The sequence below is a fragment of the Vombatus ursinus genome, unplaced genomic scaffold (assembly GCF_900497805.2).
Source record: "Vombatus ursinus unplaced genomic scaffold, bare-nosed wombat genome assembly UNPS02009205.1, whole genome shotgun sequence".
NCBI classification, from domain to species: Eukaryota; Metazoa; Chordata; class Mammalia; order Diprotodontia; family Vombatidae; genus Vombatus; species Vombatus ursinus.
The window spans coordinates 52,861,390-52,887,038 of record NW_020948983.1 but is presented as its reverse complement, the minus strand read 5'-3'; the positions used below and the strand labels follow the sequence as shown (position 1 = coordinate 52,887,038).

Sequence of the window (25,649 nt, the reverse complement as noted above, 5' to 3'; positions counted from 1 at the left end):
TATCTATTTGTGTGACCAAAAAATGACAAATAAACACTAATTAAGGATTGCAAGGTTTTGTTATATGTTAACCTGAAAGACAAATTGATTTATCCTGAAAAGGAACCTACAGACTAAAAGTCTGCTCTGTTTAACTTGCCCAATTGCAAGCTTTTTTTTTTTCTGGCAGCATATGATTAGATTAAGAAAATTAAGTATCAAGGAAGACACCACAGGAACACCACCACTGGGACACTGGGAGATGGGCAAAAATGGTGTAAATAACATATAACACACAGAACATTTTCTGGAAGAAGCTCTTGGGTCGGGACCCACAGTTTAAGAAGCACTGAAAGGGTCAAGAATGGCAAAAGTTTAAGAAGACCTGGGCTAAACTATTAGATATAATCTGCGTTGTACAATGTCAAACATGCTTCCTGCCCCAGTGCCTTTCCTCTAAGATTATCTTCCATTTAGCCTGTGTGTGTGTATGTATGTATGTATATATGTATACACACACACACCCATATATATATGTATATATAATGTACACAGTTATTTGTATATTGTCTCCTCCATTAGACTGTGAGCTCCTTAAGGGTGGGAACTGGTTTTGCCTTTCTTTTATTTCTATCACCTAGCATAGTACCTGGCACAGAGTAGTGGCTTAATAGACATTTGCTGAACTGACTGAATAACCTTAAAGGAATCTACAAATGTGAGTTATTCTTTATGATAATTCCTTAAAAGAAAAACTAACCTTCACGATCAAATTCAAATGAAGGTTATTCCTAAAATTAAAAAAATCTTGATGCCTGTAGCAGATTCTCAAATAAACTCCAGATCTTCTCTAAACACCACTAGTATTAAATTATAGGTTTACTAAGCTACCCATGAAAGAACACCGAACCCAAGACTAAGCAGAGCAGAGTATCAATTAAAAAAAAAACAATCAGGAAGTAAGCCTAATGAAGGAATCAAACCCAAATAAATTTAATATTATTTGTTAACTTCTTCTTTCTTTTTAACAAGATTTTCTTGTCTTATTTGATTTTCATGGACCTCTATAGTAGGATTCAACCTAGAGTGTAATTGCTGCAGTCAGAAGCTTGTGTGTTTTAGCCCAGTGAACCAAAGCAGTCAGAATTCTGTTTTGTCAATCAAGAAGAAACAGGACTGAGCTGGTCCATGGCTTTGCCACAAGCTAGGTCTTTCACAGGGGAGGTAGTTGTGGGGAAGAACTCCTAGGCTGAATGGAAAACCACTTTTCTCTTGAGTAGTTGACTCATAGAAAAAAGTTACGGCCACATTTTTTTTAAAGTTTCTTTTTTTTTTTTTTCCAAATTTAGGGAGGATCAGGTCAAATGTTCTCAAAGACTCATAGACTATTACAGCTAGAAACTAGGGATCTTCTAGTCCAACCCTTTTCTAATAATAATAATAATAGCTAGCACTTAGACAGCACTTTAAGGTTTGCAAAGCTCTTTACATATGTTATCTCATTTGGTCCTCAACATAATTTTGTGACATAGGCACTATTATTATAGCTATATTATTTATATATATTATATATAGCTATCATTATATATTATATTAATTATATAGTAACATATTAGTATATTTTGTTAATGTAGCTATTAACATATATTATGACTATATTATTATAGCCATTTAACAGATGAGGAGACTGAGGTCAGTCAGTCAACAAGTATTTATTAAGTTATTACATACTATAGGGCCAGGCATTGTGCTAAGTATCTTAAGATACAAAGAAAGGCAAGACACTGGCTGATCTGAGGGAACTTCCCGTCTCGTGGGAGAGACAAACATGTAAACAACTAGGCACAAACAAGATATATAAGGATAAAATGGAGAGAATCAGCAAGCGGAATTCTGGAATTAAAGGCGATTGTTAATGGGAGAGTCACACAGCTAATAAATGTGAGGTAGGATTCAAACTCAGGTCTTCCTGACTCCAAGGATGATATTCACTGTACCACCTAGCTCTTTCATGTTCTATTTATCCAGTTTTAAAATTAAAAACAAGAAATATTATATTTACTGAATGTAACCTTTACACACACATTGAATTTCTGTATTAGAGTCAATTATGGTGAGTTACAGAGAGGAGAAAAGGTGGTAGGGAAACAAAGACTGAGAAACACAATTTCAATGTTTGCCAAAACCTTAACAGACAAAGATCTAAATAAATTGACTAATGCTAATTTTGTGGAAAATAATCATCTTAATTGTGATTAAAATGCAGCCACAAAGAGGATAAAATTCTCAGAATGTGTTATAAAAATATCTTTTGCTCATTTTAAAGGGAAAAAAATTTTCTCCCTTGGAAATTAGAGAATGTTGTAGTTTATAGAGAAAAATATCTTTTTTCACGGAGTAATATTGTTTCTGTGACATCTTAGAATATTGTTGATAAAGACTTTTAAATTCTTTTAAAACCATGTTTTCATAGCTTACAGGCAAAATACTGGCTTTGTAGGTTGAATGAAAACAAGCTGGTGGTTGGAGGGTTCTCATCTCAGACCTTGAGCATTTCTAGATTAAGTGGTATTTAGGAGTGACTGAGCTTAAGGGGACTACATAATAAACACAGCCTTGCCATGGGATCAAGACTATCTAGTAATAGCCTGAAGAAAGAAATGGAATTTATCTAAAATAGTTTAGCTTTTCCATGGCTTTTTACAGGAACGAAAGTTGTGTATTCCCTTGACACTGATATTTTGGCCTTTTCTCTCCATTACAGTTACATATTGTCCATTATAACTCAGACAAATACCCTGATGTGTCCATAGCCAGGGACAAATCAGACGGACTAGCTGTTCTGGCTGTTCTTATTGAGGTAAGAAGTTCACTGGTCCCCTCCCCCTCCATCATTTGGTGTAAAGGGTTTCCAAATGTGATTTCAAATATGAATCAGAGTTGGAGTCTGGCAGTTTTGGTCCCTGGACTCAGACTTCAAAGGTTCAGCTGGCTGTGTTGTGTATTCTTCACATAAAACAGGCCTGTGTGATATAGTGTGCTTTTTCTAGCAGATTCTCTCTGTTTGGAAGTAATGTTTTCTTTCTTTGTGGGAGAGGGGGAGGGCCTACAGTAATGATGATATCCTTTTATACTGGGGTGGGGGGAAGAATAAATATAACTTTACCTAGACCTCTTAAATAGGACATTTTGAGATGAACCTTCAAGTTCTAGGTTAGATTCTCCTTTTGGTTGCCGTTTTTGTAGTATTATAGCAAAATAAAGCAATATAATTTAGCACTGAGTACAATGCTTTAGAAACTCAGAGGCAGTGACTTGTGAAGGGCTGCAGAATGTCAGGAACTCAGTGACAGTGCTGTAATGACAGAACAGTCTCACATGATGATCCTCCCAGTTGTTCTATCAAAGTGGATCTTTTGGATCAAGGCTGCTAAGAAAAGGCTATTGCCTGCTAATGACTGAGAGCTTCCTCTGATCTGGGAGTAATTAACCTGTGGACCATTAACAAATTTAAAAAAATATCTATATTTGGATAACTATTTCAACACGATTTGTTTTGTGTATGATCTTATGTGTTTTATCATGCATTTAAAATCCTTATTCTAAGAAGAGGTCTTCAGGGGCTTTACCAGATGCCAAAGGAGTCCATGATACAAAAAAAGGTTAAGAAAACTTGCTGTAATCTGATAATTCAAACCACCACAGTTGGAATCTCCCTCAGTCCAAGTAGCTCAACCATGTCCTGTGTGTTGCAGATGGGTTCCTTTAGTCCTTCCTATGACAACATCTTCATTCACCTTCAAGATGTTAAGTACAAAGGTAAGTGGCCAAAGGGTCCCTTGTTTGATCCTTCAGTCTTTTCTGGGGGCAGGATTCAATCACTTCTATATGACAAAGAAAAATACAGGTGGTGGTGTCCACATTCAGAAGCTAATGGACAACGGGAAGTTGAAAACGATATGAGAAACAGACAAACAGCTGGTCCCTGCCTACCCTCAAAGGGCTCACATTCTAAGGAGAGAAGACAACGCTTGGAGCTGGAAGAGGGTGGGGACACAACGGTTTGATGTGGGGATGGCAGAGGAGGGACATAGAGGCCTGATTCCTGACAAGATAAGGTAAAAGCTCTCCTGTGGGGACCTGGCAAGAGAAGAGCTTGCCTGGCCGAAGTGGGGCAGAGTCCAATGCTGTAGAGAGGAGGCGAAGTCCGGAGGCTGGGCAGCAACGCAATGGGGAGTGTGTGAGATGCTGTGAAGGGAGGCAGCTGTACAGCACAGAATACAGCATTGGTGTCAGACTCAACTGCAACAGGAACCTGAAGGCCACATAATGACATTATCTGTTTTATTATATTTATTTTTGTTAAATATTTCCCAGTTACCTTTTAATCTGGTTTGGGCCAAACCTGGGAGGGTTGAGGCCGCTTATGGCCCTCTGGCCTTGGTGTTCAAAACCTCTGGTATAGAAGTGTGCTAGAATCAGAGTCAGGAACACCTGGGTTTAACTCCAGCTCAGACAATTATTAGCTGTGTGACCCTGGGCAAGTCACCTAACCTCTGTGAACCTCAGTTTCCCCATCTGTAAAATGGAGATAATAATAGCACCTATTTCACAGGGCTGTTGTAAGGATCGAATGATATAATTTGCAAGTGCTATATAAATGTCAGCTATTATTATGAAGTCAGTGGTAAATTTGTGAAGTGGTCAACAGTCATAGAGCAGCTTTAGGGTGATAGACACAGAAATATGCTTAGGGTTCTTATCAGAAGAACATTTCTATGCATTAGAAAGATGCCAGTATCACCTCCTCCCTCTCCCATTGTGTTTCTTTCAGATCAGAAAATTCAAATTCCAGGTTTTAACATCCAAGACCTTCTTCCTCAGAACCTAAATGAATACTACCGCTACCAAGGTTCTCTGACCACTCCTCCTTGTTTCCCCAGCGTGCTCTGGACAGTTTTGCGAAATCCTGTCCAAATCTCCCAGGACCAGGTAACTTAGGAGCTACTTAGGAGCCTACATCACACTGCAATTTCTAGCAAACTGAGATATTGTATCATTTGGATAAGTTGAAGAAAACCATAGGAAAATCAGAAGCAAAGCACTCATGCCCCTCTTATTCCCTACATAAAAGTGGTATTAGAAGGGGAGATACCAAGAAGAATGAGAATCACAAATGCTTACCCCAACAAGTCTTGAAAAATGATCATAAGAGGAGGGGATAATCAAAAGCAAACACTTCTGAAAGTGACTTTCTGAAATCAAAAGCAAATCACTTCAGGGTCAAAAGAGAGAATAGAAGAAATGGGGGGTAGGATAGGATGAAGGGAAATATACTTAGTTTTTTACAATATGACTACTATGGAAGTGTTTTGCATGACTGCACATCTATAACCTGTATTGAGATGCTTGCCTTTTCAATGAGGGTGGGTGGGGAGGGAGGAAGGGAGAAAATTTGTAACCCAAAGTTTTAAAAACACATGTTAAAAAAAAATGTGAGGGTTGGGGAAAAAAAAAAGCAAAATGATCATAAGAAAGTGGGAAAAAATATAGAACAGAGAAAGCCCGGCAGTCCTTATCCTCCAAGGGCCCTGCCTTGCCTCTTTATTTACTTAAACATTACTCAATACATAACTCACGTCAATGGAGTGAATGTGACCTGTTTCTCAGGAGAAAGTAAAAGTCTAACCCTTCCTGTAGGCAGGTTTTGGATTAAAGTTAAGGACAGGGTTAGTTTAGGTCAACCGTTGCCTTCATGAACAAAGTAAAGGGGGTATGGCCCAGGAAAATAAGTGGACCCCTCTTTATCAGGGAGTTTGGTGGTCTAGAGGATAAAAGGCTGGCCTTAGCATCTGAAAGACCCAAGTTCAAATCCTGCTTCAGACACTTACTGGCTCTGTGACCTGTGGGAAAGTCATTTAACTGTTCTCAGCCTTGGTTTTTTCATCTGTAAAATGGGGATAATAATATCATACTTCACAGAGTTGTCGTGACAGCCAAATGAGGTAACTTAAATAAAACACTTTGCCTACCTTGAAGCACTATATAAATATTAGTTTTCATTATTTGCAAAGATATCACTGGGTCATCTTTTTCATATTCTTACCTTTTTCCTGGTTCACTGCCTCTCCTCTGCTGTAGGCTTCTGGTGTAAGGGGTTTACATCAATGGGTAATAAACGTTCATTGAATTAACTTGGTTGGCAGGAAGGAATAAAGAAAAAAATGATTTCTATAGTGAAATATTAATTTAGCAACTCAAAAACTGTTTTGAAAGAGGTTGCATAATTTTCATGGGTTCATGAAATCATATACAAATAATAGGCAAAAAACTCGTGCCTAGTGACATGCTAGTAAATGTTTAACAAATGGTTCTCAAAAAAAATTGTGACATAATTTTAAGTTCAATCTGCATTATTTACATCTTTTCCACTTTTTTAAGTCTAGACACTTAACAAAACAATAAATCAAGCCTTCATGTATAGCATTTGTCAAGTTACAAGCTGTAACACTGGTTTTCAGTTGGAGATGGCTCCATCACACACCTGTTTGAGCCCCTCCTAATTATTTCATATAATTTAATGTGGTTTTGGGAAAAACCTACTAGGAACATCTCATCTACAGCTTCTTGTTACAGTTCTGGATTTTCTGCCCTCAATATAGGTAAAGTAGAAGACCTAAATTTGAATCCTGCCTTAGAAGTTTTTTAGCCACCTATATGACCCTGGGAAAATCAATTAATCTCAGTGGTCCTCAGTTTCCTTATATGTAAAATGAGAGGGTTGGACTTGATGACCTCTATCGTCCCTATTAGATCTAAATCCATGCTCCTCAATGACCTATGACCCTAAAACCAAAATATATTCCTCCACATCACCTAAAACCATCCACAGTCAGGTCTGATTTCAACTGTAACAGAGAAATATTTTCAAAAAATCAATTCTTCTTGGGACGTACAGTGGAGATGAGAAAACAAGTAGAATACTAAATCAATAATTATTTTTGGTAAGATGGAAGGACAGCCAAATGTAGAGGGGCAGAAACAGCCCTTTGATTTCCTAGAGTGAAAATGCTGGCTTTTGAATTGATCTTCCATAATACAATGTACCTTGTATAGTAATTTGTTTTTCTGAGCCTCTCCAGGGCCAAGAACTACCACCCTTCTGAATGAAACCCAGGGTTCAAGCCTGGTGCATTTGCACAAGATTTTCCTCACTGGTAGAAAAAATGATTACTCAGAATGCTCCATGTTTATGTAAAGGGCAGAGTTAGCAAGCGCTTGAGAGAGTAGATACCCTTCTTGTTTGTGATTTCCGGCTTTGAAAGAGGACACCCATGTACACACTAGTGCAACTGGTATCACACTTCACCCAGCAAAGAAAAGCCTGAGTCACTTTTCTTCTTGCTCCTCGTAGTAGCAGTAGAAGTTGAGAATGTGTGTCTCTACTCCCTCGCAGCTGCTGGCTCTGGAGACAGCTCTGTATTGCACCCATATAGATGATCCCTCACCTCTGGAACTGGTCGACAACTTCCGAAGAGTCCAAAAGTTTGATGAAAGGCTTGTACGAGTCTCCTTCCACCAAGGTAAGGGGATGCAGCCCTTTTTTGGTGGGGGAGGGAAGGAAGGGAGATTGATGGAAAGACCTCTGTGAGCCAGGGAGGCAAAGGACCTATTGTTTCCACAGCTGTCTGACCTCATTAGAAGTTAAGCTGAAAAAAAAAACAAACTAGGAGTGGCTCAGAAGATTTGTGTACACTTACAAACAATTTTGTGAGGTCTTAGAAAGCTCTGATATCTCTCGATTGCCCCCTTTCCAGCTGGTGTTAATGGAGCATAAATCAGGAATTCCAAGTGAATGGCTCAGGACCTCAGGCCCTTATTAACTCAGAAAGATTTTTTGTGTGTAAATCAGAATTGAGCCCTTCTAGACTTGCCCCTCATCTCTAGGGCTGACCTTGAAGTCATAATTCTGCCGTGGAAAGCCAAGGAATTCTTTTAATTCCTGAGATACTCAATGAAATAAAGGCTGACTTTTGATGTGAGATTCTTGCTTTCTGCCCCACTGCCCTTCTGCTGTTGTCACCACCAGCTGAGGTTTAGCATCATCTTCTCCACAGCTTTTGTTCATGTGCTCAAGCACACTTGGTCCTTGATTATTGACAGATTCCCATTGCAAAGATGTTAATAATATTTAGTATGGTCCTCCAAACCAACAAGGCCCATCATTTGCTGCTCTCTTACCAAATTTCCTTTGAGTTCCTTCACAAGCACATGCATACTTAAACATATATATCTAAATTCAAGGAAGCTTTTACTTCTGATGCTAAAATGAAGAGGAGTTGGTTTTTCCTTTTAACCATGGTGTCCAAGCTTGATGGAAAAAAATCTAAAACCAAGAGTTCTTTAGCCTTTTTTTTTTTTGGTGTCCTAGACCCCTTTGGCAATCTGGTAAAACCCTTTTCAGAATGTTTTTTCAGTGCGTAAAATAAGAATCCACAAAATTACAAAGGAAAGCAATTCTTTTGAAATACAGTGATCAAATTATTAAGAAAAATACAAGTTCATGGATCCCAGGTTAAGAATCTCTGCCCTCTTTGGACCTATCCTCCCCGACTCACGTCCTGCAGTTTCTGAGAGAACATTGATGAAATTAAATCCTTCCTCTGATGTTCTATAGCAGAGAAATGCATTTTTTGAAGGATGTTCTTTATGCTACCTCAGATTTTAAAGTAATTTTTGTCAGAATCTATTTTCCATTTGTCTGTTACAGACAAGGCCTCTATGTTTCTGCTCCCAAGTGTCACTCCTGACTCTTCTTTCTAGCTGGATCTGCCTCATATAAAGTGACACACCAACATAGAAGATTACACTTTCTCTCTTAAAATGGAGTTTATCAGTTAAAGCCATCTCCCCTCCACCAGTGCCTAAAGCTATGGGGTCAGGTCTTCCTGGGCTCACATGTCTTTTTGCCATCTCCCTCCCTAACTGAAGATATGGATAATTCTCATTTTCTTTCCAACTTCCCTTTCAACCTCTTGTGCAATAGTGGAGCTTTCCTGAATACACAAAGAAGACACTATCGATCCTTTGTCAGAAGACAGGCCCCTCTTTTTAGATTTAATGTATTTCTCACTTGGCAGCGGTCTTTTCTTTGACGCTGAGATGGTAACATTTACCTATTGGGTTTAATTGAACAGATGAGGGTTTTTTTTCAAATGACACTTTCTGGGAAATGTTCTAAAACAAGAGCTTTGGGATCTATCTAAATAGGTTCTATTTAATCGATTGTATTTTTGTTCTGTTTAAGGTATATTGCGAAAATCTATTTTTGTTTACTAAGAGGCCTGTGTGCTAGTTTCCTAAGTTCTCATCTCTGTAACCTCAGGCAATTATATTATCCTCTTTGTTCCTCCATTGGAAAACTCCATCTGCCAACATTAATGGTTCCTAAGAAAGTGAGTCTGCATCATAATGACAGCATTTGGGGTCCTTTGGGAAATTGAAAGGGCATTATGTGCCTGGTATTAGCTCCTGCCAGCATATGACTTCTTTTCCATTTTTAAAAAAGATGAATGATACTTCATTAAGTGTCTGTAAGTGTTAAAACTTAAATTATTCACTTTTTAATTAAGTAAAAACTAAAATTCTTCCTTGAGATAGGGGAATATAGATGAAATAGGATCCTGGCAAATTATTATTTTTTGATCCAGCAGTAGATACTTGAACCAATATAAACTACTTTATCTTCCTTGCCCCCAGAGGAAACTTCCCTCCCTGAGTTGTCTTCCATGTTGAACCGCATGTGGGTAGGCAAAGTGGATATTTATGAATCCAAACCTGATTTTACATTGCAGGGTCACCCTATGGGGGCAAATACAGAGGATCAGAAGAAAGCTTGCAGGACTTTGGGTTTGCCATCTAAAAGTAACCACTGCTCTGTAATGCTGAATTGATTGTATTGAGAAAAATTAGCCATCTTCTTAGACCTGACCCAGGTCTAAGGTCATTGCTTCAGATGCAGGCAGATTAGTAAGGCTTGCTAGAGAGCGCTTTAGTATCCTATTCTGGTTCTGCTGGGTGATTCTATTGCAGAGGTGGAAGCCCTTGGGGCACCAGGCCCAAGGAGTCAGATTTGCTCTTGAGAATAGCAGAAAAATGAAGGTCTCAATGCAGCTTTGCCAATTTTGCTAATGCATAGTTCAGCTGTGAATGCTGCTTCAGAAAACCCAAGCTGGTTCTAAACTCTTTGGATGGAAACTGACCATCCAGGACAGTGGAAGATGGATTATAGAAACTTGGCCAGACATTTCATTCTCCCAGTATTCCAATTTTTAAAGACAGAGTTAGGAGAAGGGCTATTTTTCCAGTATTGACCAGGAAGCAGTATCAGAAATATGATGTCCAAGACTTGTTGGAAGCTGCTTATATTCAGGAGTCTCCCTATCATCAATGCAGTTAACATGAGCAAGCCCCCATGCAATTTTAGGTTTATGGTACAAATCTACTTACAGAAATGTATTTCAAACTATTAAGAGTTCAGCAGCCTGGACCATTAAACCCAGAACTATTTCACAGTTATAATTAGATTCATTTAAATTACTAAGTAAGAGCTCTAGGCCCTAGAAACAGCTAGAGGGAGAGTTATCAGTCATTAAGGGCAGTCCCTAGAAGAGGGAGAGTTAATGTTTTTGTTTGTTTTTCTTAATTCAAAGAAGGAGAAAGCCTGAAGGGCTAGTGTAGAAATTAATTAATCAACAAGGGCTCACATGGTACCCAGCTCTGTGCTTGGTTCAACTGAGGATACAGAAGTAGAAGATATGATAAACTTGTCCTTCAGAAGCTTACAACCTACCTGCAGTTTAATTTGGGGGTTTGTTTATAAACTGGCTTCCCAGGACTCATTTTTAAAAATTATCAGCTACAAGGAGTCAACCAAATATCATACAAAAAATCTAGAATTTTCCGTGATATGCACGGACACTTATTGTGTCTGTGACATGAAATCGAGAGTCTGATAATATTTACTATTCAGTCAATCAACAGGCATTTCTTAAGTGCTTACTTTGTGCCCAACACTATGCTGAAAACAATGAGAAAGATTGAAGCAATTTTTAAAAATATAGTTGGAGAAGACTGTGGAGATAAAGAAATAGTAAGAAGAGATCCAGTCCACAGAACCTTAAGACAGAGAACAGAGAAACAGCACGGTGTACTGGAGGGCTAGCCTTGAAATCAGGGAGACCTGGGTTTAATTTTTACCTCTGATTCCTATTGGTTATATGACCATAAGCAAATCCTAATCTCTCAGTGCCCTAGGCAACCTTCTAAGGCTATAAATTATAGACTATCTACATCAGTGGAAAGAGTTTCTACACTGAGAGTTCTTCATAATAAGGAATTCCCTGGTCTGGATCAATAATAATAAAGATAATGATAATAATTCTAAGAGCACAGAGCCCAGTTTCAGAGGATTTAAAATCTTCTATTATTCTAACTAATTTTCCCTTCCCATTCTTATTCTTTATATCTTTTCTACAAAATCCTTTCCTGTTTCCAGACAATACCTTTTTGGAGGTAAGAATCATACTAGGTGGTTTCTTTGCTCTGGAAAAGTATTCCTTCCCCAAGGCATTAGTAGGATGTAGGATTTGGAAAAAAAGGAAAAAAAGATTTGTGTTCGTCAAGGTAGGGTCCACAAAAAGGTGTATGCTGTGACTTCTTTGGCTCTCATTTAGAGCTAGATTCTGTAAGTTAAAAAGCCTATTTTACTGTGTGGAAATGAGAAGGACGGCAGGGACTGAATATGCAGCTTGCTTCTTAATTGGGAGCCCAATGTTCAGTACTTTGGTCAAATTCCAATGGAAACTCTTTGGACCAAGGACCACAATATTGGGTCTAAATGAAAAAAGGGAAACAAAGCAAAATAACAATCAGCATTAAAAGATCGTAATATCATGCTTTGTTTTTATATGTCAGGAACTGGCAAAATATTAAGTAGATAAGTTAACATGAATGAGTGGGCCCAGTAGTTTCTATAACCATGTTCTTAAGCTTGCTTACTGGGTATTGTTGGTAAATGTAATAAACAGCTGAGACTGGAGCATCAGCCTCACAGCTGCAGGGCATGTGAACCCATTTCTTCCCAAAATCAAATCTGTGAAACAACAGTTAGAACGTTAATGCCCTGATTACCCAATGGACTTCAGTCAACCATTCTATATAAAGTGTTTAGGAGTTTATGATAGAAATCACAAAACCTTGCTAAAAGAGGAATTCATTCTCAACACAGCTCTTAGGGAAGAAACCTTTGTGGAGAATGAGAATGAAGTGAGAGATGATTTCAGGGTGAACTAGTTTGCAGCTTGGCCTAGTAAAAATTAGTAAAGCTCGGTCTCGCTTAGCCCTAATCAGTCTTGCAGTTCCTTAAAAACCTAACAGCAAAAAACTCCCCAGAGAACCTAAAAAAGCTAAGATGGCTAATTTTGGAACTTTCAGGGAACTTAACCACTTTAATTGATGTTATTGTATTTTGTCTGTGGAGTATTATATTTTTTTTGAAGCTGTGTCTTGAGGCTTCATCATTTGTAAATAAAGAACACTTGATGGTAATTAATGCATCACAATTTTTTTCCTGAATTAGTTCAAATTAGAGAGGCAGTGTGGCATGGTAGATCAAAAAATATATGTAATTTCTTCACTTTACCCGAGTAAGAAAGACCTGGGCTCCAATCCCATCTCTGATACTCACTAACTGTGTGTCCATGGACTAGTCACCTAAGCCTCAGGCAACTCTTAAGATTACAAATTAGAGGTTGGGATCTGCTTCAAAGTCCTTAATATTATCCATGTAGTTCAAGTCATAAATAGGATGTCCAAGTCAGGGAGCATTGAACTAATTTTCCCAGAGGCAAAGGAAGAATCACTGCATTTAAATTAATGCTACATTTACTTCCTGAGCACCTATTATGCATACTAGTACAGCCAGGGAAATGCAGTTCACTGAGTGGAGAAGATGCCCTGAGAAGGCCATTCATTTGTTGGCCATCCGGCTCTGGATAGTCCAAGTAGGTACTGAGTAGCAGAGACAGGTGGACAAACATTGTAGACTAAATTCCAAGAGCCACCCAATACCCTAATTTGTATCCTTGAGGAAAATTGATCTTAAATGCAATTTTTTTTTCAATATCCAAACTTTAGCCTTCACATAAGTGTTGTTTTGTAGGGACATTAATTTGCTAATGGTGTTAAAATGACCCATTCATTTAGAAAAAGTAAGATCTAAATAGGTGGAAACTCCATAAGGCTCTTAAATTTACATAATCCTCTTTTATTGGATTTGCAGATTTGAGATATTTTCCTACTGACCTTATAAAATGTTACTGTTGCTTTGACTGGAAAGAGGTGGGGAAAAAGGACTCTAATGCTATAATCCATCAGTCCTCCCACCACAAACATCCTCAGTGTCTATAGAGATCATTGACCCAAGCTTGTTGGGAATTCTAAAATGCTTCTAGTTTGAACTAAGTCCCACAGAATATCATAGCATTCACTCTTTTAAAAAATTTCCAATGGGTAGAATTTTTTTAGAAGTTTCAGTCCCATTCTGAGTCTGTCTTCCTAAAATATGGAAGCAAATGAGTTAGTCTGGGACTGAGTTAGGAACTTTCTTGATGTAGCATGCTATAGAATGGATTACCTGAAAAGTAGCAAAATATTCGATATGTCACTACTTCAAGGATCCATGTCCTCATCAATGGAGGTAGCCCTCGACTGACACAAACCACTATTTATATGTGCCTCATTCTTCATGAATTCCTGCAGCTGAAGAAAAATTCAACAGGTGGCCCATCTTATGGTGATGAGCCTCTCCAAACTTGGCAAGCCTAGTTTTATAATGGCAGACATACAATCCATTATTGGTCCTATTTTCAAAGCTTTGCCAATTTGGTAAAGAACTTATAGAGCTTGAACTCTGTTCACATGGCCTTCAGGGTTAAATAGGACATAATAATAGAATTATGATGGAGAAGTATATGACTAAGGAAGACCTTACCGCTCCCTAATATAAATTCTAAAATCAGTTCTGTTCCTTGTGTTCCATATTCACCCAGTCTATTCATATTCATCCTTGAGCTCTTTGGCAAAAACTCATCCAAAGAGAACCAATATTTTAGGCATTTGGTAGCCATGGCTTTTATCTGGTGTATTTCTCCAAAGGTTTTGCAGACTAAGTTGACAAAAGGTATGTCTGAAATCTCAATCTTCAGTTTATTCAATTCTGTGATATATATAGAAGTCACTGAGAATTATCCTGTTGTTTTCATCATATCCCATCAACATTATGTCATATGTTATCTGCAGAAGGGTCTTATGACATTTCTCTGAAAGAGAAAGGACTATGTTTTGCCTTTAAATCAAATACGAGATCTTCTTAGAGAATGCCAGATTGATCAAGGAACCACAAGCTGTGTAAATGAGGTGCGTGTTCCTCCTTTTGGATTTTTCTGTGCTTGTACTTCAGAGCTGTAGAAGATCCTTAAAAAACAATTAACCCATTTCTCTTGGTCTAGCCTGATGCCAGTAGAAGAACTCAGCTCTTGTAACCATGGAGCCAGTTTCACAGAGCAGTGTGGCAAGTGGTAGGCTCATCCAACCTCCTCAAAGTGTTCTGTAGCTTGCTTGAGATTGCAGCTTTTATGAAGTTGTTCATGTATTTTTCAGTGTACAGCTTTCCTTTTTTGTGTATTGTATGCTCCCTTCTCTGTTGTGCCCTGTACCCTTCAAGGATGCTCAGCCTCAATTGTCCCACTTACTGCATCGACAAGACATTGATGCTTTGACCAACCAACGCTACCATGCCCTTCTGCTGAGTTAAAAGCATTTTTTTCTTTTCCAAACTCCCTAATTTCATAGGTCATATAAGTGAACCACCTCTTAAATCAGCTCTTTTTTCTCTCCTAGCTATTCTATCTCCCTCAAGTAAATGTGTTTGTCTCTTCTCCTTGCTTCTTGGAATCTTAGAGGGAGCCAAAGTCTTAGAATCACAGATTGGGCTTCTATCTCAAGGTTTTTGACAGGAAATGATCTGGCATCATTCCTGAATCCAGTTTCCTACTAGTATTACTTAGCTTTGATCCTGGAGAAGGAGAAAATATTGCTATAATTTGAAATTTTATGTTTTTTAGTTCTGTCTCCCTATCGGTATTCCTTATATCTTCTCTGGGACTTACATTCTAAATCCTTCCTGTAGGCTAAGATTGGGCAGCTTTGTCAGGTATTCATACAAATGCTGCATATCAGTAGTAGTAGTTATAGTAATGGTAGTAGTGGTGGTGGTGGTGGTGGTGGTGGTGGTAGTGGTAGTGGAAGTGTTCATAGTAATACTATTATCAATAATAATAGCTTGTTTTTATATAGTGCTCTAAGTTTGCAAAGTGCTTTACAAATATTATCTCATTTGATCTTCAAAACAACCCTGGGAGATAGGTGCTATTACTATCCCCATTTTACAAAAGGGAAAATGGGGACAGAGAGAATTTAAGTAATTTGCCCAGGATTACACAGCTAATAAGTATTTGAGGCAGGATTTGAACTCAAATCTATCCATTGTATCATTGGGCTGATTATAACTCTTGAGGGTAAAGATCTCCTTATGGACGATTAATAAAGCTGGATTCTTCTTCTTGATAAGTCATGGAGTCTTGACTGTGTGTTCTTACAGAAAATCCCTTCATCTCTCAGTGGCTCAGTTTCTTCACATATGAAAAAAAGCTTGATTCCCATTGAAAAGGGATTATTAAATGCCCCCATGGTAACAGGATGGAAAGCACTATGTTATGCAGCCAAGACTGGGATTTCTCAGCTGTTTGCTTTACTTTTTGTGGTATTTGAGGTGATTATTAGAGTGTCAACTTTAGAAATTCTCCAGTTTGGAAGACTTGGCCAAGCAGTTGGACTTGCTGATAATAGTCTTATGTGGAGAGAAAAGGATTGGCAGTAATAGGGATCTTGGGATTGAGGAACAAAGAGCAAGGGCTATTTCATCAAAGAAATGGGAAATTTAAACCACAAGTAAGGTTTTTTCCCCCAAATGCTGTGACTAGAAACCTCTGGATACCTTAAAACAAATCTAAAACCCAAATTATACTATGCCAAGGCCACAAGCCACAAAGGTTCAGAGCACAGGTGATACAAATAGCATAAAACCCTCCCATAAGGAACAGCATCTCCTTAAGCCACAGTGAGGTCCTTGTGTCCAGGGGCGGGAAGGACTACTAGGGGCAGTGGATCTGGGCAAGGAAGCCGACTCTATCTTTCCTGTTACACAGGAATATTAGCTATGGCAGATGTGGGTTGAATGGTAAATGAGGTAGACTTCCCCTTGCATTGGTGGGTGACACACTTCCAGGCCATTTCTCTCCAGCATATCTGCTTATCATAATGAAAAGCCAAATACTGGGCTAGAGGGACATAAACTGGCCAGGAGATCACATAGAATGACCTAGGACAAGGGAAAATACATGGGTTAAAGGAGATACACCTCAGAGAGGACACTGTAGTAAAGACTTAGGACAGTCAGACTCCAGTGTTGGGAAGAAAAAGGAGGAAGCCCCTCTCTTCAAGTCCTCATGTGTAATGTGTGCTTGATAAATGTTTATTGATTTGAATGGAAGCTTCCATATTTCTTAAGTAGATGTGTCACTGTTACAGAGCTTGGCTGAGTATGACAGAAGGAATTAGGATGGCCTTAAGTGAGTTTTATGACTATGATACTCGCAGTAGACAGAACTGATACCCAGTTGGATTAATGAATCAGTCTACTTCAGGGATCCTCACTAAAGGGATCCATGCTATTTTGAGTGTTATGATATTCACCTTAATAATTTGGCCTCAAGGAGAAGAGGAATGTGGCCCTTTGGGATTTTTCAGCCCCATAGCAAAAAGTTCTCAGGGAAAAGTCATAATCTGCAGAGGTTTGGTTAGGCCAAACAAAAGAGTAAAGTATTTATGTACATAATTGAATCAGAAGTCAATGGACACCTCTCAGATTTCTCTAGAGAATGAAAAGTGTATCTCCAGTTTGTTTGAGAATGAATATTGTTTCATCTTGAGACTGTACTGCACAGAGCACTGGCCCTTGAGTCAAAGAAACCTGAGTTCTAATTTGACTTCAGACACTAGCTGTGTGACTGTGGGGCAAGTCACTTAACTTCTGTCTGCTTTAGTGCCCTCAACTATAAAATGGGGACAATAACAGCACCTACCTCCTAGGGTTGTTGTGATGATCAAATGAGATAATATTTGTAAAATATTTAGCACAGTGTTTAGAACATAGTAGGTGTTTAATAAATGCTTGTTCCTTCTTTCTTTCCATCATGGGTCAGGAGGTTTATGGTGGGCATAACAAGGCTCCAGCATATTACTAACAATGACTTGCATGAAAGAAGTGGCATAAAAGATACAATCCAGGAGACGTATAAAAAGAAAATGAGGTGGGCTGATCATAGAGTGATAATGGATGGATAATTCAAGTGCTACACTCTACCTATGTAATGTTAAAAAAGACCTATGTAATGTTAAAAGAGAGAAAAGCCTCCAAGTGTTAAGTAATCCTCATAGGGGATTTATGAGAGGACATAGAGAAGAGTCATAAGATGAGCAGGAATGGATTGCAATCTTCACCCCTGACACAATGACATCACAAATCCATTGAATTATTGAAGTAAGCCTAAGAAAGGAAATCAGGAAAGGAAATCAAGCCAGGGAAATGATATGAAACAGGACGTTTGTCTTTCTTAGAAATTCGATTCACTCAAGTCAGCTCAACAAGCATTTAGTTAGTGCTTGTAGGTGCCAAGCACTGTGCTAAGCACCAGGAATACAAATATAAGCAGAAAAATACACCTTGCCTTGCAAGGAGTTAAAAAGGAAGAGAGAGGGGGGTGAGTAGAGAAAGTCAGGGAGATTCAGGAGTGCAGCCTGGAGAAGAGTGAAGACGTGGCTGGCCTGGGCATCCTCCTTAGAATGAAGATTCTGAGAGGAATCAGGTAATCAAGAGGAAGAAGAAATTTCCAATGCGAGAAGGCCAGGGATGGAGCAAACTCCCAGAGTGAAAAGGTTTCTGGGACATTCGTAGTTGAGAAAGTCTGGAAGATTTTCATTCAGATAGTTATGAAACATCAACTATATGCAAAGCACTATAGAGGGTTAGCACTCTCTGTGTATAGATAGAAAATGATGTACAATCAAGTTATTTTTCAATCCCATGAAGTGTGGATTGCAATTTTAGAGAGGCTGGAGGTGAAGAGACAGAAAGGTCATCGCAATAGCCAGGCGAAAGGTGATAAGAACCCAACCCAGGGTGGTGACCATAGAAGCAGAGAAAGTCCAAGGTGTTTATGACAGAGATTTCAGAGCCAGAATAGGCAGGATTTGTCTGTTGATTAGATGTGAGGGAGAGAAGGGTATGGGGAGAGCCAAAGTTTCAAAACTAACCTGAAGAGTGGTAGTGTCACCAAAAGAAAAAGGCAGGCATGGAGGAAAGGATGGTAGGATCATAGATGTAGAGCTGGACAGGATCCCAAAGGCCACTGAGTCCGACTCCATCATTTTACAGATGAGGAAACAGGTCTGGAGAAGCTCAATGATTTTGTCCAAGGTCACACAGAGAGTAAGCATCTGAAGTAGGATTCAGAACCAGGTCCTCTGTAGGGGCAGTACTCTTTCCATTGGTTTGGGAAAAGAGATGAGTTCAGTTTGGGAACATTTTGAGTTTGAGGTGCTACCAGAATATTGGGCAGAAATGCCATAGGTCTTCATTGATCATAGGATCGATCGTCTATTTAGACCTGGAAGGGCCTTTGGGAATCGTTGAGTTAGACCTCTTCAACTTATATACAAGGAAACAGCTCCCCAGAGATTAAGTGGTTTGCTTAGGGACACAATCTGACCTTTCTGACTCTATCTACTTAGTTTCCTAATCCAGGATAGGAACTGAGAGGAAGGGGAAGGGTTGTAGATAACTCTAATTATCTACCTAAAAGTGATCACTGAGGCATTAGGAGTGGATGAAATTGGCAAGGGAGAGAGTGTGAAAATCTCTAGAGAGCAGACAACAAAAGCCCTGGGATTGAGTCTAGACAAGTAAACAACTGACCGTCCCAAGTTAGCCTGCTTCCTAACTCAGCCCTTCTTAGATCTCAAGCAAGCATGTCTCTTTCCTTCTTCGACAGCACTGTTTATAACAGTAGCAGGAAGCTTCCTCTGAAGACTAGTTCTAACAAGGTAATACAGCGATTTCTCAATAGAAAAGAATGCCTGTGGAATCTCTAGGAAGAATGACAATCTGTCTTCCCTTCTTGGAAGAGTATTTATCCCCACCAGTGGTAAAACCCTCTCTAAGTTTGAAACATTCCTAGGAGATCTGCATAACCTCAAGATCTCCCCACAAATAAGATGGGACAGACTTCCTATTCAACACATGGAGTCCAATCAGGAAAGATTTGGCTTTGGTTTAATTTCCACTTTTTTTCCTCCTTTTTTAAGAGCAAGACATTCCCTACGCAGGACTGAGTGTGGGTATGTGGCTGGTTGGCCAACTGTGCATGTTCCAGCAGAGTGATCTTTGTGATTCTGTTTGTGATTTGTGCCTGTGGTAATTTTGATCTTTTCTACCTGCTTTTCTGTGCTGTTGCTATGGGTACTTTCCATGTCTTTGCAACGGGTCTTATATGTGGAGTAATTCTCTCATTTTAAATCAAAATTAACTTACCAATCAGACATTTCACCGAATGAAAGTTTTAATCAGTAGTATATATCCAAAGAGTCTCTCTCCTAGGCTCACTATTGTCCAGGATGTGAAGCCGTCTCCTAAAGATGTGCTGGTGAAGGTTGGGTGAGCCAAAGATAAACTGTTGATCAGGTGTATAACCTTGGGAATGGGCTGCTCATTGTTCTGTGTATGCTTGAAATTCTGCTTTGTAATCTTTTATTAATAATCAGGCATGGAAATTGCAGAATATTATTGAATCTGGCAAATGAGTCAAAGTAAAAAAAAATATGATACATATAATTCTGTAGTATCATTAAGTCTGTAGTTGCCTCCTTTCAAATGCCTCACTAGAGGATATCTAATTGTGTCCTGCTAAGGCAAGGCACTGGAATCAAATGTTTTCCCAATTTATTTCTCTAACTGTGAGTGATTCATCTTCATGTCTATTTATAGTAAGATTAAGTGGAGGGGAAGGGAAGGACCAGGTTTAAATGCTGTGTGTTGATTCTTTCATCACCAGGAGTCATCCTCTCTGTGGCAATAGCTGGTGTTTTAGGAGTCTCTGTCATCCTTGCATTATCAATTTGGCTTCTCCGACGGAAGAAGAGGTGAGCTGGTTTGGTGTCATCCTGTTCCGATACTATGGAAAGGCTAAAACAGATTCCATTTCTCTACAGATGGTACTTACACCACAAAGCCTAGCTTATCTTGGCACTAGAATACATGTCAGAAATCCTGTGAAGTCCAGTGAAGGTTAGGTATGGGGTGGGATAAAGGGGACTTCTTCATAAACAAATGCAGATTTCTTATAAGATAACAGATTTAGGTCTGGAAAGAACTCCAGAACCATCTAGTTCCACCTCCTCATTCTTCAGAAGAGGAACTAAGATCCAGAGGTTTGGGGATGTAGCCAATGTAACAGAGGTACTAAGTAGCAGAGTCTGGATTTGAACCCACGTCCTCTGACTCCAGTGCTCTTTTCACGGTGTTCTTTCAGGAGAAAATGACCCAATACCCATGACTACAAATCTGACACACTTTATACTATCCCACGCTGCCTCTCCGACAGGAGAGAATGATTGTGCCCGTAAAAAGGAATGAGAGGGCTTGGTCAGTCCTATTTTAGGGCATCCTATGTCAAGCCTAGCCATTCCGGTCATAATTGGAAGAAGGCATGGCCTCCCCTAGAACGCTAGCTTCATTCTTACATCAGTCCTGGTGCTTGCAGTTCTCCTCTTAGCTGACTTGACTTGTGTTTTCCTTGTTCCAGCAGCAAGAAAGAAGAAAATAAAGGAGTTATTTACAAACCTGCTGTTAAGACGGAGGCTGATATCAACCCCTAAGAACCCTCGACTCCTCTGAGGTCCTCATCCAAGGGAAGAGCCTTTGCCTTGGACAATTTGGGGCTGCTAGGCATTCTCCAGAGCAGATCAACCAAACACTCCCATTGGTCTTGTTATCTTGATGTGACTTAAGTACTGAGTTAGGTGTAAAAAATCATCCCCTTAAGTTTTCACTGTTGGTAGCTTCAATAGCAAGAGTTTTCCCATCAGGAAGCATGAACACTGTGCCATTTGGCAAATTGAGGCGAGATATTGAAATGATCCGGATTCTGGAGCCACACGCTCAGGCACACCCTGGTGCCCAGAGCAGAATCGTCTGCCAGTCCAGCTAGATTAGCCCAACCACATTCTGCTGAGGAACCTCTACAATACCTTAAAGATTACTGTACAGGGTCACCAGACCACGTATCAGGGACTTACATAGCACGCTATGCTCTTGCCACCTCCTTTCAAAAACAGAGTGTAGTTAGATTCTGTTTTTTACTACCCTTTCCTTTAATTACCTGCATAGCATTGAAGAGTGTTAAAATTAGAGCCCTACAAGAGGCAGAGGATAGACCTCCAACTTTAATCACAGACTTGACATTTTCACTAACAACTCTCATTTTTATAGCCTTTTAAATCTCACGACAAAGAATGTATTTGTCAGGGAATGCATTTGTCCCTTAAACCTCGCTTGAAAGGTCTGTGACCCTTTTGTTGTCATGGATCTAGAAACCCCAGAGGTCATCTAGTCCCGCCCCCTAATTTTACAGTTAAGGAAACTGAGGCCCAGGGAGATGAAGTGACATGCAAAGTGACCCAGGTAGTAATGGTCCTAGGCAGGATTTGAATCCAGGTCCTCTGACTCCAAAGCCAGTTCTCTTTCCTCTATATTCCTGTTAGGCTAAAATAAATAGTCACTTTTCAAGGTTTGGTTTGTGGGAATCATTTCCACTCTAGTTAGGAAGAGCTGTCTTCCATTCCACTCCTTTTGAACAATGACAAAATATTCACACATATCATAGCAAAGAGAAGAAGTGGGGCAAGAAAAGTTACGCTCTCTTACTCAAAAGGCAAACTGGATATTAATATCTGCATGCTAATTAATTGTAGACCTTTTCAGAGTAGAAGCACCGAGTCAGGGATGCTGATCCTGGCTTTTGACAACAATGTGATCAGGTGTGGGAGGGGGTAGATGAACTTGAGATGGATAGTGGTGCTCAACCTAGGAATTTTAGGTTGCACGCAAATTTTCATGTAAGTTCTGAGTATTCAGTTATTCAAAAGCATTTTCCAAGCCCCTGAAAACTAAAAATTAGCTAGGTACAGCCCTACCCAGGATACTTTCTGGTAAGACAATAACGTTTTGTGTTTTTCAGACTTAAAAAATAGGCATATACTTTGGACTCTAGAAAGATAGTTTGGGATAGTAGATAGAGGGGTGGTATCAGGCAGGATGATGGCGTTCCAATTCTGCATCTGTTACAGATGAGTTGTTTGAGTCAGGGGAGACCCAGACAACTCTCTAAGACTTGAGAGTGCTTACTATCTGTATTGGGACAGGATTTCCTCACCAGGAGTTCCTTACACAGAAGAAATCAAAGGTTCTGAGCAAAAATAAAAAACAACCAGGGCAGCTAGGTGGTGCAGTGGATAAAGCACTGGCCCTGAAGTCAGGAGGACCTGAGTTCAAATCTGGCCTCTGACCAAACACTTGACACTTACTAGCTGTGTGACCCTAGGCAAGTCACTTAACCCCAATTGCCTAAAAATTAAAAGAAAAAAAAATAAAAACAACCAACCAAAAATATTTGTTCTAACATCAGAATGGGGTGGGGTAGGGTGTAATTTACTATTGCTGTTTGCTATGCTAGAGCAGAAATGAGATCAGATGGGGACTCAGATTACCTTTGGATCTTAAGGAAAAAGACAAAAGCAAAGAGTTGGTAGAGTTTTATGACCAGAGCCTGATGTCATGTGTCTTTGTGTTTCACTGAGACATAAATGCAGGGGGCAGCTAGGTGGCCCAGTGGATAGAGCTCCAGCCTTGGAGTCAGGAGAATCTGAGTTCAAATGTGACCTCAGATACTTGATACTAACTAGCTTTGTGACCCTAGGCAAGTCATTTAACCCCGATTGCCTCACCAAAAAAAAAAGCAATAACAACAACAACAAAAGAGAGATAAATGCATCTCCAACAAACACATCCACAAGAAATATCAAACTTCTTTAGTTGTGTTCTTGGACTCCAGTCAGTTAACACATCTGTGGGCATTTTCTTGAGTGCACCAACCAAATATAGCTATTGCACTTGTCCGGTTCACAAGGTTCTTTCTGAAGGGGTCAGTCATCCCCTCTCATTTTCTCCCTCAGAGTAGTGACAGTGACAATGTGTGACAGGAGTTCAGTCACAGAAGCCTACATTTAGGCTAACTCCCCACCCCTTCATGGGCCCCCAACATAAGTAATTCCTGAGACTTCTTTTCTCCCATTTCCTCTTTGCTTGGCTGCCAGCGTTCTTGCTGACCAGTGGGACTTCTCAGGACTCAGCAGCTCAGTCTTGCTAGGAAGACTTGGGAATAACCTGTCATTCTCCACAGAGCTTGGACACCTAGCTGCTCTGGACACCACCACATTCTTAATGAGGCCTGTTGTGTAAGAACCCAGGAATTGAGGAAGATATAGGGATCCAAGGACTGTTATTTAGCAGTTTAGTAGACTCTTAATCTTGCAATTTGACCCTTTTTACCCTGTTCTGGAGGAATAGCAGTTACAGTTTTTTTTAACGAGCAGTGTGAAACCAATGAGATGGGATTGCCTTGTCCCAAGGCAGCCCATCAGAAGTGAGCACAATTACTACACAGCAGAGTGAGGGCCCTTTAAAATATTCTTTACACACTTTATAGATGGGTTTTATGCCGGGGAACAGAAAAATCAATCATTGTATCTGGCATAAGAGCTGTTCATAAAATAGAAAACTTACTGTTTGGTGGAGACATAGCAGCATTTTTTCCTTTTCCTTTTCTTTCTAAAAACTCTGAATGCATGGCCCCAAAAGAGATCAAACCTCACAGCAATGATAAACCAAAGGAAATGGAAATCAGGTTGCAAAAAGTCAAAACCTCCCTTCCTATCCATCAAATCCCTCCTGCAGGTAGGCAACAAACTTAAAAATCTTTTTTTTCTTAAAAATATCAATTTTTTTAGCTCCAAGGAAAGACATATGATAATGAATGAAGATAATATATTTAATTTTACCCTAAAACTATCACTGGGGTTCAATGTGTCCAAAGCAACTTCCCAAGATTTCATCCTCCTTATGCTTCCCACTGATTACAAGGATCTAGATCTCTCTGCCCAGTTTCTCCAATGATATCTGATTGAAATGATGAAAAACCCTATCATTTCCATTGCTACCTTTGTATTATGAGTAATTTAAATGAAAATTTACATTGTAAATACAAAAGATTACAAATGAAATATTTTCCATTTCAACCTTTGGGATCTGAAAATAAATATTAGTTCAGCACCTACCAAGTGTGAGGGACAGTGCTAGATTCTGGTGATACTAACCCAAAATAGAATCATCCCTGCCTTGGAGTACATTCTACTGGGGAGAGAGTCAGGATATGATATATACACAGACAAATATACATATATACATATATATATATATCCCTACTTATATACCATATAATTTGGAAAGGAGAAAATATTAACAACTGGGGTCTGAGGGTAAGATTAGGCAAAGTTTGAAAGAGGATGTGTTAAACACTTAAATAATCAAGATGACTGTAGACTTTCAGGTCTACCTTGCTGCCCATTGTTATCAACACTAAGGTCCTGCATATTGGCTCAAAAGCAGTAATTACAGATATACTTTCCTTTGTCCAGTCAGATAGCTCATATTTTTGGAGACCTTCTCTGTGCTCAGTGCTGTCATTTTACCCAATCCAACCACAACAACATCTAATTACTGGTAAATTGACTGTCTTAGAGAATCACAGAATCTGAGAGTTGGAAAGAATAGTAGTAACTTTTGCACAGAGCTCTAAAGCTTGCATTGCAATTTACATTCTTAATTTTTCACTGACCCTCTGTTTTACAATGGAGGTGTCAAACACTGGCCTACAATACTCCTAGCTGGAACTAGATTAAAATGTAATTGGGAAATATTTAACTAAATAAATAAAAATATAAGAGAACATGTATAATGTCAACATATGATTTTCTAGGGGCAGCTAGGTGGTGCAGGGGATAGAGACTGGGCCTGAAATCAGGAAGACTCTTCTTTCTGAGTTCAAATCTAGCCTCAGATACTTACTAGCTGTATGACCCTGGGCAAGTCACTTAACCCTGTTCGCCTCAGTTTCCTCACCTATCAAATGAGTTGGAGAACGAAATGCAAACCACTTGCCAAGAAAACCCCAAATGGGGTCACAAAGAGTTAGACATGACTGAAACGAATGAACAAATCCTGAAGAGGTTATGCAAATCATTTTTAGAAAGGTTTTATATAGATTAAAAAATAGGTTTATGGGTCAATAGTCATCAATTGATGGGTCAGGAGTGAT

General features: G+C 39.3%; 1 protein-coding gene across 8 annotated transcripts in view; it reads left to right on the top strand.

Annotated features, from left to right (window-relative positions):
• CA12 (carbonic anhydrase 12) overlaps window positions 1-22,003 on the top strand; it is a 227,137-nt gene extending 205,134 nt beyond the window's left edge. For 5 of the 8 annotated variants that reach the window (XM_027851576.1, XM_027851574.1, XM_027851575.1 and 2 more), the window contains 7 exons: window positions 2,744-2,839; window positions 3,735-3,798; window positions 4,814-4,971; window positions 7,436-7,562; window positions 19,525-19,557; window positions 20,271-20,358; window positions 21,021-22,003. In XM_027851576.1, the coding sequence (XP_027707377.1) occupies window positions 2,744-2,839; window positions 3,735-3,798; window positions 4,814-4,971; window positions 7,436-7,562; window positions 19,525-19,557; window positions 20,271-20,358; window positions 21,021-21,093 (639 nt within the window). In that variant the 3' untranslated portion in view covers window positions 21,094-22,003. The remainder of the gene's footprint in view (window positions 1-2,743; window positions 2,840-3,734; window positions 3,799-4,813; window positions 4,972-7,435; window positions 7,563-19,524; window positions 19,558-20,270; window positions 20,359-21,020) is intronic. The other 3 variants (XM_027851570.1, XM_027851572.1, XM_027851571.1) reach the window with 3 other exon arrangements.
• The last annotated feature ends 3,646 nt before the right edge of the window (window positions 22,004-25,649 follow it).